The sequence below is a fragment of the Bison bison genome, unplaced genomic scaffold (assembly GCF_000754665.1).
Source record: "Bison bison bison isolate TAMUID 2011002044 unplaced genomic scaffold, Bison_UMD1.0 scf7180017864456, whole genome shotgun sequence".
Classification (NCBI taxonomy): Eukaryota; Metazoa; Chordata; class Mammalia; order Artiodactyla; family Bovidae; genus Bison; species Bison bison.
In genome coordinates this window covers 8,770,173-8,784,310 of record NW_011495018.1, presented here as the reverse complement: position 1 = coordinate 8,784,310, position 14,138 = coordinate 8,770,173, and the positions used below count along the sequence as shown (strand labels likewise).

Sequence of the window (14,138 nt, the reverse complement as noted above, 5' to 3'; positions counted from 1 at the left end):
CAGCAGCAGCAGCAGTGCTTAGTTGCTCAATCGTGTCCGACTCTTTGCGACCCCATGGACCATAGCCCGACCAGCTCCTCTATCCATGGGGATTCTCCAAGCAGGAATACTGGAGTGGGTTGCCATGCCCTCCTCCAGGGAATCTTTCCAACCCAGGGATCAAACCCAGATCTCCTGCATTGCAGGAGGATTCTTTACCGTCTGAACCACCAGAAAAGCCCAAGAATACTGGAGTGGGTAGCCTATCCCTTCTCCAGGGGATCTTCCCAGCCCAGGAATTGAACTGGATCTCCTGCATTGCAGGTGGACTCTTTACCAGCTGAGCTACCAAGGAAGCCCCTTGAATAATATAGCTACCAGCTTTAATCTACCCTTTTGAAAAAATAGAGTAGGTAATAGTTCTGGCTAGCATTTACTTTGTTTTGTTTTTCTGTTATGTTTTACAGTGCCTTTCTGTTTCTGGCTAGGAATGGTGGTTTTTTTCCTCTCATCAGTTTAGTTCAGTTCAGTCACTCAGTCGTGACCAACTTTTTGTGACCCCATGGAGTGCAGCATGCCAGGCTTCCCTGTGCATCACCAACTCCCAGAGCTTGCTCGAACTCATGTCCATCGAGTCGGTGATGTCATCCAACCATCTCATTTTTTTCATAAAAGAAAGAAAGAGTGGGTAGTGGGAGGAACCACTACCATTTTTTTCATAAAAGAAAGAAAGAGTGGGTAGTGGGAGGAATTCAGAGGTTTGTGTCCAAGCCCAATTATTTGAGCCAGAATTAATCCACACCATGCTTTAAATTGGTGCTTCCCAGGTGGCACAGTGGTAAAGAATCCAGCTGCCAATGCAGGAGACAAAAGAGATGCAGGTTTGATCTCTGGGTCAGGAAGATCCCCTGGTGTAGGAAATGGCAACCCGCTCCAGTATTCCCACCTGAAAAATTGCATGGACAGAGGAGCCGGGCAGGCTGCAGTCCCTGGGGTCAAAAAGAGTCCACACGACTGAGCGACCAAACAGCAAACAACAGCGTGCTTTAAGTTAATCCTCTTGACCTGGGGTTTTTCTTCCCATCAGGTGCATCAAAGACAATACTTATATCAACCTGCACTCCCGGCAAAAGAATGTAGCCCAATTCAAGTTCAACATCTTCAGCATTCTCACCAGCTATGACGTGATCTATCTGCAGTGTAAGGTCACCATCTGCAAAGTGGCGGACCACTCCTCCCGCTGCTCCCAGGGCTGTGCAGGGCGAAGTAAGAGGGCCACAGGCCCCAGGAAGGCCACAGAAGAGCAGACTGAGCATTTCCAAATGGTGGGACCACTGGAGATCCACAAAGGAACTGATCAGAGAAAGACTCATGGGTGATTTCTCCGAGTTCCACATCAACCTGTTAGAAATTAGAAGCAAATTCTATTTCTGCTCAGCAAAATAATGTTGGATAAATCTGAGGTCGTCCTCATAGAGACAGATAAAAGGGCTAAAGAGGTTCTCTTCGAGGTTCTCTTCGAGGTTGATTGCTAAGTAAATCTTGTCTGACTACCAAATTTCTAAGGCAATTGCTGTCTTTGCAGCTAGGAGTCTTGCATTTTATAATTCTTCACTATCAAGAACTTGATCACTGTCTTAAACTGTACAACATGTCATAAAGAAAGTTATCTCTTGATACCACACTGCACTTAAAGGTATTTTTGGCTCCTTAATGTTTAGATGCTAGTAGTTGGATCTTTTTGTTTCTGTCACCCTGGTTGTGTGAGAATTTATTTTCAGATCTTGCCAAGGGCCCTGTGAAGAATAAACTAAGTGTCTATCAGAAAATCATTGCTTTTTTTTTTTTTAAATATAGGCATTGGTCAGTTGAATCAAATGTCATTTACTCATTGTCGTTTACACAAAATGAGCTTTATTTGTCTGTTTCGAAGAAAACAAATTGGGCCTTGGCTTTGTTGAGCTTGGGTTAAGCTTGCAAATGAGAGCCTGAGCAACAATCACAGGAACCCTTGGGGACTGCTCTGTGGGGTACCACGTGCTTAGTCTGTTTCCCAGATCTTCAAAGCCTTACAGGAAACCTGAAAAGCAGACAAAGAAAGATTAGCATAGTCCCAAATCCTCCCTGAAAAGAAGGGCAGCACCCACGTAATCTAATCTCTCATTATATCTGAACAGGAAGAATTCTGCATTAGGTTCAGTGCCCTCAAAGTTGTCTTTAAAGAAACAGACTTTTTTTCTCTTGTTTTTCAAGACATATTTAGTAACAGTATTTAACACATGAGCTCTCAAGTCCAGGGGATATACACTATTGTCAAGTCCCTCAGGGAGGAGGGCAGGGTTTGATGGGGCCCGGAAGTGAACCCCAAATTCCTGAGAGATAAAAATCTGATAAGTGACTGGAGGAGGGACATTGCCTCTAAAGTGAGACATGTCAGTTTCACTGCAAACACGCCCTTCACTAAAAACCATCTTGGTAAAAGTAAGTTCCCTGCGGATACATAGTAGAAGTTGATGTGTAATTAATGGTCAGTTTGATGAAGATAGCATCTTTATATCCAAAGTTAATTATCTCTCACAAGTAGCTTCATCCTCAGTCACATGAAACAGTGATTTTAGCATCTGGCATCTATTTTGTGCAAGTGCTTCAAATTAAAAAAAAAAAAAAAGTTTTTCCAGATTACCAAGAGCTGCTAGAGTTTCCACTTTTAAAAGTTCGCCTGCCCATTAACTGTACTTATCTAAATCTTGCAGAGAAAGGCTAAGAGCCTCCAAAATTAGCACCTTATGGCCTTTAGCAAATCCCTAATGTGAAAAGTGTTGACAATTAATGCACTGAATTTTCAAGAATAAATAAATAAGGGACTTCCCTGGTGGTCCAGTGGCTAACACTCCACCCTCCCAAGGCAGGGGCCCTGGGTTCAATCCTCGGTCAGGGAACTAGATCCCACGTGCCACGACTAAGAGTTCACGTGCTGCAACTAAAGTTCCCGCATGCCCAGCTAAGACCTGGCACAGCCAAGTAAATACAGAAATGAATTAAACATAAATAAATAAATAAATACGGCTCCAGTGAACTTCCAGTTCAGTACTCTGGGTGGAGTTCAGGGAATGGGACCCAGGAAGCTGCTCTTTCCAAAAGCACTCAGGTGATTCTTAGGAATGATGAAGTTTGAAAACCACGGCTACTGTTCAGCACCTCATGTCGAACGGATCAAAATGCACTTAACAAGAACAAAGGTACAAACCGGAAGCTCCAATTAATACAGACAAAAATGGCCTGAGAGAAGCCTGCTCTCTCTAGCCAAAGAACCAACAAAGAGGCAGCCGGGCAGTTCTAGAAAACTCTGAGGCCATAACTTACTTGCTCCACGGGTGAAACTGTGGCCCCACCCCTTGCCTAGCCAGCAAAGGTGAAGTGGGGAGCCTGGACTTCCACCTGCTCTCCGTGCCCCTTACCTACCCTCTCCCCTCTCCTCCCCTCCCCTCCCCAGGGTGCTATCAGAGAAAGCAGAGTAAAGAGCTGGGCAATGAGGACCCCCCTGCACCCTCGAGTCAGGTGGAGCCTGGATTTTCAGCTCCACCCAGCAGGTCTGAGACACTCCTTTGAGGCTGCTAAAACTATAGAAAAATAGCTTTGATATATATATATATTATATGCTAATCGTGCATAGTATATAGTTCAATCACTCCACTACAAACGAGTTTGTTTTTTTTCAATAATTCCTTGTGATGGGATTTTACACTCTCTAGTGGGTCACAATATTTGACAGGTTTCACAGTATTACGCTATTACACCTGATGCATTTCTGAATACCCCTCTTGCATGGCCATCAGCAGGTGTTCAGTCAGTTCCTGATATCAGTTCCTGATAGAATGGTTGATGGGCCAGTAACCAGACAGTTTTCAAGTGCTGCTTGTAAATACTTAATTTGATTTCCCCAACCTAGTTAAGTTCTTTTCACATTAGAAAAGATCTTGCCAGTAGCTGCGTTTAAGATGTATGAAGGAATGCAGAGGAGACTGACCTGCGTGGCCACCTGGGGAAGTATTTGGAAGATCTACATGAAACTATTAACAAGAAAATGGGGGGAATCTGTTTTGATTTGGACCTGGAATTCAATCGGGCACCTAAGGACAGGACTTGTTTGCCTTTATCTCCATGGTGTGTCCCCTGGCACACTGTATACTCATCCGTAGGAGTAAAGAGAAAGCCTTTGGGCATCAGGAAAGTGGCTGCTGGTTAGGCGGCCCTCCCTCCCATTTTACATTAAGGAAACTGAGGCTCAGAGAGGCTAAGCAACTTCTGCAGTGGCACGAGCTTGTGAAAGGCACAGTTGGTTTTGAACCAAGTCTGCCCGGTTCTAAAGCCTCTCTGTTATGTTCTGTTCCTACTGCCCACCAGAGGGGTGTCTCAAAGAACCCCTTACTCCATCCTGCCTCCCTCAAGGACCCTGCAATGCCTGGACTTAGGGTGTACGCCCCACATTTGGAACACACTTGCACAGGGCCTCCCGGGTTCTGGGCACTGTGCTGACCACTGAGTGGGGCTCAGAGGGAAATTGCACTGATGCTCAGGGGCTTGCTGGTGACAAGAGAAAATCCAAGTGCACTTGAACTCCTAAGATGAGGCAGGAAGTAGTAGATGCCAGGAGAGGAAGTGCTCCAGGGACACTCAAGAAGGACTCGTCACTTCCAGCTGGCAGGTTTGGGGCAGGCTCCAGGGAAGGTGCAGGCTTGAATTTGCCTCTCGAAACCCTTACTGACACTGGGGACACTCATGTCACCCTCCAGGCAGCTTCTTGGCCGCTCCAAGGGCTACTGTGTGAGAGCAGCTCACCCTGCTGGCTCTAAAGTGCTGAATGACCTTCCTCAGCCAAGCCTCAGCTAGATGAATGCCTCTCCGCCAGGAGGCGACCTCTTCCAAATGCTTAGTTCTACCATCGCTTTCTCCCTGTGAGCCTAGAGGTAGTAGTTATTTCTCATTATTTCCTGTTTTCCTTTTTCATCCTTTTTAGTAGGTAACCAACCACTTGTTAGTAGTTAATTCCTTGAGTAAAACATGGGATGCTGACTAAGCAAAGGTTGTGCTAATGAGGGAAAGGACAAACTCTGGTTACAAACAGAGAGTCTGGGGTTGGAAGGCGGTTTCAGAGGCTCAGAGGAAAGAGCAGGGACAGAAAGGAGCAGCCCGAGCAGGAACGAAGAGGGGTGCATCCTCCTGCCTGTTGCTGAGACCAGAAGGATCTGGGCTTCACCACTCTTTACCACTCTTCACCACTTCTTTAACCTTCACAGGAGGTTAAAGACACTGTCTGCAGTTAAAGATACTGAAACAGCCGAGTCAGCAAAAATCAGTGTTAACACTGATACAAAAAGAAGGAAAATCGGCTTCTGAAGATTTGGAGGATAGCAGGAGGAGGCATCTCAGGTTTTTAAAATGTCCTTTTGACACCACAGAGTTCAACCCCATCGTTACACAAATTAGGCGCCCTCCACCCAGAGAAACCCCGCCTGCCTAATACCCTCTGGGATGAATGGCGGTTCCCTCCTGGCCATGTAACATTGTCCACGGCACAGCAAGCTGGGTGAGAGTGAAGGAAGCCGGTAGAAGGAGAAGGGCTCAGGCACGGGAAGTTTACAGCAGAGTCTGAAACTGGAAACACTCTAACATCTATTTTTTTTTCCCCTGGGGTTGTATATATAGATGTATTTTCTACTCTTAACTCTCCTTATATTGCAATATAACATGATAAGCTAACTGCCCCAAGTCCCAAAGTAGGTAAGACACAAATGTAAGTACTTTTCCAACTAACAACAACAACAATACTGGAGGCAGAGAGGGTTATTTTCAATATTGCATTTATTCAAAAGCACATAAATATGGTATATAGTACATGATATAATGGAAACAGTATAAAACTTGACTTGAATAATAAAAGACTCTACTAAGAAAGAAATATTGTTCATGAAGATATTTGTACCCACCCAAGTCAGAGCCCCTCGTTTACATTACAGCAGCACGGAGGCAGGGCATCGAAGCCGGGATACAAGTTACATTCGTCACAGCACTGGAGGCTGGGATAAGACCCAGTGGTGAGGGCCGCACTGACCTTGTCCGGGTTGACCGTGGCTGGATTATTTTTTAAGGCCAAACAAACAGGTACCTTTGGCATGCTTAAGAAAAGACATACACAGAGCATAGGATTAGAATTTTTCTTCTTGGTCCACCTGTTACAACTGTCAGGGGGATCTGGAGAATTTGGGCCTGGAACCAATCAAACCCATGACACCAGCCCGAGATGAAAGCAGCTTTGCCCTCATCCCAAGTTCCTGTCCAACCCCTTCCTCTCCTAAGAGTGCCAGAAACGTAAGATGAGGTTCCAGCAAATGAGGGAGAGTGAGCTGCAAGTGCAGGTCACCCAGGTGATCACTGCAGGTCCGCCAAGTGCAGAGCACAACCCGGGAGGGTGCCGAGTCCGCCGCCCCCGGGTGCTGGGGGTTACCATCCTGCTCACAGGCTGAACTTCCCTAGAATGGGAACATGGCTGCTGCTTTTTTTTTTTTGTATTCTCCCCACTTATCACATAAAGAATCTGAGACATGGAGAAGCACAGTGCCTTGATCAAACACATACAAGTAGAGGAGGAGCTGGAAATAAAAACCAGGTCATTCAAAGCTTGAGGCAGGACTCTGTTCAACAAACATGCTGCCTCCTTGGAACGTTAATGCGTGGGAACACCACTGCTTCTGACAACCAGTCTCACCCATATTTGAAGGCTCCTTGCCCCCAAATTTAACGCTCCCTTTTCAGATCTACACTCCCTGGTGAGGCAAACCCCAGGATCTTCACACAACTCAGCTTCCCCAGGGTCCTACAGGCCCATCCCACTGTGCCCAGAGCCAAGGATCTGCTGAGAGCTCCCCAACTCAGGTGGGGGGAACATCAGCTCAGCCCATCCTCCGAGTGAGCAGAGGCAGACTCAGTCACGCCATCTTCAGTCTGCAATCCTATGGAATCAACCTGCTGAGGGTAGGGGAGGGCAAGGGACGGCAAAGCAGCACAGACCCAGCAGCTGAGAACATTCTCCTTGTGAGCTCACAGCCCCAGACCAGAAGGGGTAGAAAGCCAGATTCTACCCTCCCCGCCATGATCCTCTCAAACTCTCCCACTGTTCCTGACCTCGCCCAGGGTGTGGCCAGAGGGCCAGGGATGACCCTGCTCAAGCACGGAGCCCCAGGATCCCATGTGAGGGGGTGTTAGCCCCTCTTACCCACATCACTCACTTCAGTGCGTTGGCTACTTTGTAGTAAAGACAGATGACAACGGCCATCAGAACGAGCATGGCCAACAGGATAGCGCCACCAATGCAGAACATAATTATCGCGTTAACTTTGGAGCTTTTATCTAGGCAGAGAAGTACAGGCAAGCAGTGAACCTGGCTTCCCTCCCCACAGTCACTTAGCAACCACAATATGCTTCCTTCAGTGGAAGAAGAATGAACCCTACGCTTGTAAAGCACAAATGAGTCTCCCTAGCGGGGTGCCCAGGACCATAAGTGGGCCCAGAGATGGGGAGAAAGGTTCATTTCTAAGTGAGATGGGACTGAAACACAAAGTCCAGAGAGAAGGAAGGAAAGACAGTGGGAAGAATCTTTTTCTCTCTTTCACATGCAGTAAAGTGCAGCTGTAAATAACCTGCCTACACTGGAGCAAATGGTTTTACTTCCAAACATCTGGGCCTCCAGGTTCACTTTCAGAGTCACCTCTGCTCACTTTTAGAGTCAGAATTAAACCCCTGCTGTACATTAGGCTTAAAAATCGCCGACAGCAATTATTAAGGGAACAACTTTCTTTAAATGTTATGTTCATTAATCCTAAGAATATACTCATCTCTTTTGTAAGAGATATGTGTTTCAGGAAAAGGAAGTTTTTCCATTCTCCCTCTGACAACTGCCAATTTTCTCCTAAACCCTAAATCTTTCCAGGAAGTCCAAGTTATGTGGAATAAGCAGTTTATTTAATCTATTTATGCTATTAAATAACATAAAATTTTATGTTATTAAATCTATGTTATTATATCTATTTAATCTATTTATTTAATCTATTTATCTATTAATCAGTTTATTTATGCCCTTAAAATGGGATAAAATGACCCAGAAGAGAGAATGAAACCATCCAACTGCCAAAGCATACTTACGAGAATCTAAGTCGTCAAAGCTGGATGAAGGCTGACAGTAAAAAAAAATTGCAATTAAAATAAACTTGAGGGAACAGTACATCTTATCAGGGATTTCTCAAACCTTTAATTTGAGAAAGAAAATTCTAACTGTCCCTGTTAGGAGTAAGTGAGATGTAAGTTTGAAGAGCTCGCTTTTAGAAGTGCAGCCTCCACCAGAGCAGAATGGAGAGTCAACTGTCCAGCTCCAACTTCCGTGCCAATCAGGCCATAAGCTGTGTGACATCAACTCTTTGGACATCAGCTCTCTTTCATGGAGTTCTGAATTCCATCCCATGTTCAGATTTTTGTGGTACCAATGGACATGTAAATGCCCAAATACTATTTTAAATCATTTCATTTCAAAATCACATTTTCAGGTTCTGTTTCTCTCAGAGGACTTTTTTAAGGTTTGACTGTTAATCAAAAGCAAATCTGGGGGTTCAATATAATAAAAAGACAGTGATGTGGGGAGGCTAATATCTAAAAATGGTCAATATTTCTAAAAGTACAATTATAGAAGGCTACTTAGACTCTGTTTTAGCAACACGAGGAAGTAGTATATACTTGTAGCCACTTAAGTATATACTTGTAGCCACTTAGTAGGATTCAGATATAAGTTCACTGGAGGAGGGCACAGCAACCCACTCCAGTATTCTTGCCTGGAGAATCCCATGGACAGAGGAGCCTGGTAGGCTACGGTCCATGGAGTCACAAAGAGTTGAACATGACTGAAACAACTTAGCAAGCATAGGTTCACTGACTTCAGAATATTATCATACTTCATGGTTAAGACAAAAAGATTTCAAAAAGCAATTTGAATATCAGGATATCTTTTAAATCGGGGTTCTATGATTTCAAGGTACTCACATCAACAAAGCTGGTTCCATTAAATGAAAGAATTTAACTACAAAGGGTTAGTCCTTGTTGCTCTGGCCAAATCCTTTATGAGGTTACAAACAGCAAGGGAGTTATCACCAAAAATGGTGGCATAAGATCTCTGAAAATTCTCTCCTTTATAAAAGCAATGAAAATCTGACCAAAAAAAAATTGTCAGAATCAGGTTTTTCTGACTCTGAATACTAACTATAAGCTTTCAGCAGCTCAAGGAATATTTAAGAACTGAATTTCAGTATGAATAGCACACTTGCATGCTTTGTGGCACTGTTTCATTGTTCATTCTCCAGCTCCATGGAAGCCTTATTTTCAACAGCCCTGATTCCAATGCAGCCAACCAGATGGAGCAGAATAGAAGTAGAGCTCTTTCAAAGCCTCATTCTCAAGAACTGTCATTATCTGACTCATCTGCTGTTTTTCTGAAAGACCTCGCTTGCAAAAGCTATCTGTATTTGACCCAACTTGGAGTCCACTCAGTGCAAGAAGTCTTCTCACAGAACTTTCGGCAAAAAGTTTTCACTTCCTGGCTCTCTGAGCAGTGGATAATATTTGGGGCAAATGATTGTTGTTGGTCAGTTGCAAAGTCATGTCTGACTCTTTGTGATCCTATGGACTGTAGCATGCCAGGCTCCTCTGTCCTCCAGTCTCCCGGAGTTTGCTCATACTCATGTCCATTGAGTCAGTGATCTCATCCTCTGTCATCCCCTTCTCCTCCTGTCTTCAGTCTTTCCCAGCATCAGGGTCTTTTCCAATGAGTTGGCTCTTTGCATTAGGTAGTCAAACTATTGGAGCTTCAGCTTCAGCAAAAGTCTTTCCAATGAACATTCAGGGTTGATTTCCTTTAGGATTGACTGGTTTGATCTTCTTACAGTCCAAGGGATATTCAAGAGTCTTCACCAGCACCACATTTGAAAGCATCAATTCTTTGGTGCTTAGCCTTCTTTATGGAAAAACTGGTGAATTAGATCCATAGAGGTTTTGAACAAATCTAAAGGCTGTGCACATATGTAGAGCTGTGTGCATGCAGAGTTATGAGTATTCTCCAGAAAGACATGAGATGGCCCTGTGTATTATATCCCAGCTGACCTTTTTCCAAGCAGGAAATTAAAGGTAAAAGCAGTTTTCAACTTCTTGGCTGATACTACTGAAGGCATGCCCCAGTATGCACACAGAGCCCCTCATGAAAGACTGGGCAGTACACTGGATGCTGGTGGCTCAGATGGTAAAGAGGCTGCCTGCAGTGCAGGAGACCTGGGGTCGATTCCTGGGTTGGGAAGATTCCCTGGAGAAGGAAATGACAACCCACTCCAGTATCCTTGCTTGGAAAATTCCATTGACAGAGGAGCCTGACAGGCTACAGTCCATGGGGTCACAAGGAGTCAGATATGACTGAGTGACTTCACCTGTCCAATCATTAGCTGCCTATTAAGCTAATCAATAAAGACTTCAGTGTTCACACATGACAAAGAATACTGACTTTATACAGAATTAGTTGAGAAAAGTCACTAAACAAGTATAACAAAACTTGGAAAATGGGAAGAACCTGATTTCCAGAGTTGCCATATTGTATTACAGTGTTTTATCTTGCTTTTGGGGGAGTAGGGGGGACACAGCATGTGACCTGTGGGATCTCCGTTCCCTAACCAGGGACCGAACCCAGGCCATGTGATAAAAGCCTGGAATCCTAACCACTAGGCCATCAGGGAACTCTATGTTATTTTAAATGTGCATTTTTCAATAAAAGGCAAGACGTGCAAAGAAAGAGGAAAGTATGGCCCATAAAATGAGGAGGAGGCAAGAAATCAATAAAAACTTTCCCTGAAGAAGCCCAGGTGTTGGCTCTGCTTGACAAAGACTTTAAATCAGCTATTTTAAACATGTCTAAAACACACCACTTCTAAAGAACTAAAGGAAAGTATGAGAATATGAAAAAAAGAAAAATTCACTGGAGGGGTTCAACAAATGATTTGAGCAGGCAGAAGGAAGAACTAGTAGACTTGAAGATAGGTCAATTGAGATTACCCATCCAGTCTGAGGAACAGAAAGAAAAAATAAACTAAATGAACTTCCAATTTCCACTCCAAAACGTAAAGAGTTTGGGAACTGTCATCCTCAAAACAAGAAAAAAATCAGAACAAATTGAACACCAAGTCTTCCTAAGTAAACAAGAGAATTGAAGTCACAGGGAAAATAGCCACCTCTCCTCCCCAAGGGCTTCCCTTGTGGCTCAGCTGGTCAAGAATCCACCTGGAATGCAGGAGACCTGGGTTTGATCCCTGGATTGGGAAGATCCCCTGGAGAAAGGAAAGGCTACGTACTCCAGTATTCTGGCCTGGAGAATTCAGTCCATGGGGTCACAAAGAGTCAGACATGACTGAGTGACTTTCACTTACTTCACTCCCCAAAAAAGCTAAGAGGCAGGTAAAATCAGAGAATCATAGCATACAGAGTACCAGGAGCAGAAGCCACTGCTGGGACCAGCAACGGGTAGTAACACTTAAATAGTAATTGAGGAATTGCTGGAGAATCAATGAGGACTAACTTAAGAAAAAAGAAAAAAAAAACATTCCCCCTGAGGTCTCAGTTTTGGTTTTAGTGGACGGGGGCACACTTTCGTGAGTTTTATCTCTAAGAGATCAATTAGGTTCTTATGGTGAACACTGAAAAAAAATCCCTCATGCTTTTGGTCTCCAATGACACCATTGTGGAGGTGTCTTTGTTACTGCTGGGAGATAATAAAAATCCTGAATTTCCTCTAGGCTCCCTCTGATATCACCCCAGCAGTTAGGTGGAATAGTGTTTCATATCTACCAGGTGAGTGTGGGAGTCCAGAGTTCCCAAGGTCTCCACTGACACCACAGAGAATAGGAAGAGGTGTTACTTACTACCTAGGGATGAAAGCAATGGCAACCCACTCCAGTACTCTTGCCTGGAAAATCCCATGGACAGAGGGGCCTGGTAGGCTACAGTCCATGGGGTCGCAAAGAGTCAGACACGACTGAGCGACTTCACTTTCACTTTTCACTTTCATGCATTGGAGAAGGAAATGGCAACCCACTCCAGTGTTCTTGCCTGGAGAGTCCCAGGGATGGCAGAGCCTCATGGGCTGCCATCTATGGGGTCGCACAGAGTCAGACACGACTGAAGTGACTCAGCAGCAGCAGCAGCAGCAGGGATGAAAGTCTCAGCTCTACTCAGCCTTCACTGGCACTAACCTGGAGAGAGGGGCTTGGGAAATCTCTTTACAGCCTGGTGGAATGGAAGTCTAGTTTCTCCACGAAGTCTCTGCTCGGAGAGGGGAGTAGTGGGGAGACAGGGAAGAGTAAGGTCATGGTTTTTTCTGTGATATTTGGCTGGAATACTGTCTTTTTAGGCTGCCTGTTTCCTACTCCTTTGGATAGAAACATAGGCTTTTGTTGGGCTTTTTTGTCTGCCCCCTGTGGTATTTGTAGGTTGCCAGCTTCTTCAGATCCAAGTCTGGAAATGTGAGGAAAAAACAAAATCCAGGGGACTCACCACTAGGTTTCCTTGAATCTAGCTAGTCTGTTTTCTTCTCTCCATCTTTCAGAGTCTTGCTTTACACGTTCAGGGTTTAGTTGCACAGTTAATACAAAACATAACGTAACTAGACAACATATTAAAAAGCAAAGACGTTTGCCAAAAAAGCCAAGAGGCAGGTAAAATCAGAGAATCATAGCATACAGAGTACCAAGGGTCCCTCTAGTCAAGGCTATGGTTTTTCCATGTGTGGATGTGAGAGTTGGACTATAAAGAAAGCTGAGCGCCAAAGAATTGATGCTTTTGAACTGTGGTGTTGGAGGAGACTCTTGAGAGTCCCTTGGACAGCAAGGAGATCCAACCAGTCCATCCTAAAGGAAATCAGTCCTGAATATTCATTGGAAGGACAGATGTTAAAGCTGAAACTCCAATACGTTGGCCACCTGATGCAAAGAATTGACTCACTGGAAAACACCTTGATACTGGGAAAGATTGAAGGCAGGAGGAGAAGGGGACAACAGAGGATGAGATGGTTGGATGGCATCACCAACTCGATGTACATGTCTTTGAGCAAGGCTTGGGAGTTGGGAAGCCTGGCATGCTGCAGTTCATGGAGTCGCAGAGTTGGACACAACTGAGTGACTGAACTGACTGAAGGAAAGGTACATCTACTCCATCTTACCGGAACATGTAGGATTTTGAAATCAACCCTCTATTTAATGATGAAAGCCACTTTCCCGCTGTATTTCTCCACACCCAATGTATCTTCATGCCTGAGCCTTGGCCAGATGGCTCGCTAGTCTCCTCTATCTGCTGAAATACTAATCCTGCAAAGCTTCACTAAAACACCGTCTTCTCTGTAAAATCTTCACTGATTCCCATCCGGCCTGCCTCCCATGTTCAGATCAGATCAGATCAGATCAGTCGCTCAGTCGTGTCCGACTTTTTGCGACCCCATGAATCGCAGCACGCCAGGCCTCCCTGTCCATCACCAACTCCCGGAGTTCACTCAGGCGCATGTCCATCAAGTCAGTGATGCCATCCAGCCATCTCATCCTCTGTCGTCCCCTTCTCCTCCTGCCCCCAATCCCTCCCAGCATCAGAGTCTTTTCCAATGAGTCAACTCTTCGCATGAGGTGGCCAAAGTACTGGAGTTTCAGCTTTAGCATCATTCCTTCCAAAGAAAGCTCAGGGCTGATCTCCTTCAGAATGGACTGGTTGGATCTCCTTGCAGTCCAAGGGACTGTCAAGAGTCTTCTCCAACACCACAGTTCAAAAGCATCAGTTCTTCAGTGCTCAGCCTTCTTCACAGTCCAACTCTCACATCCATACATGACCACAGGAGAAACCATAGCCTTGACTAGACAGACCTTTGTTGGCAAAGTAATGTCTCTGCTTTTCAATATGCTATCTAGGTTGGTCATAACTTTCCTTCCAAGGAGTAAGCGTCTTTTAATTTCATGGCTGCAGTCACCATCTGTAGTGATTTGGGAGCCCAGAAAAATAAAGTCTGACACTGTTTCCACTGTTTCCCCATCTATTTCCCT

General features: G+C 44.9%; 2 protein-coding genes across 2 annotated transcripts in view; one reads left to right on the top strand and one right to left on the bottom strand.

Moving 5' to 3' along the window:
• The window catches only part of LOC105002761 (deleted in malignant brain tumors 1 protein-like), an 87,545-nt gene extending 86,187 nt beyond the window's left edge, over positions 1-1,358 (top strand). Inside the window, 1 exon segment of the mRNA XM_010859578.1 lies at positions 1,067-1,358. Within this exon segment, the coding sequence (XP_010857880.1) occupies positions 1,067-1,358 (292 nt within the window).
• Positions 1,359-5,823: 4,465 nt separating this feature from the next.
• LOC105002543 (protein FAM24B-like) lies at positions 5,824-8,392 on the bottom strand. Its single transcript, XM_010859185.1, has 3 exons — positions 8,179-8,392; positions 7,266-7,386; positions 5,824-6,155 (listed from the first exon to the last, which is right to left on the bottom strand). The coding sequence occupies exons 1-3, from the start codon at positions 8,258-8,260 to the stop codon at positions 5,972-5,974; spliced, it is 387 nt and encodes a 128-aa protein (XP_010857487.1). The 5' UTR covers positions 8,261-8,392; the 3' UTR covers positions 5,824-5,971.
• Between the last annotated feature and the right edge of the window lie 5,746 nt (positions 8,393-14,138).

What these genes read in the sequence shown, in the direction of transcription:
- LOC105002543 (XM_010859185.1), bottom strand. Translation starts at nt 8,260, where the DNA reads ATGTACTGTTCCCTCAAGTTTATTTTAATTGCAATTTTTTTTTACTGT. An exon ending in CTTTGACGACTTAGATTCTC is followed by an intron (nt 7,387 to 8,178) that starts GTAAGTATGCTT and finishes TTCTCTGCCTAG; the next exon opens with ATAAAAGCTCCAAAGTTAAC. An exon ending in AAAGTAGCCAACGCACTGAA is followed by an intron (nt 6,156 to 7,265) that starts GTGAGTGATGTG and finishes TCTTTTCTTAAG; the next exon opens with CATGCCAAAGGTACCTGTTT.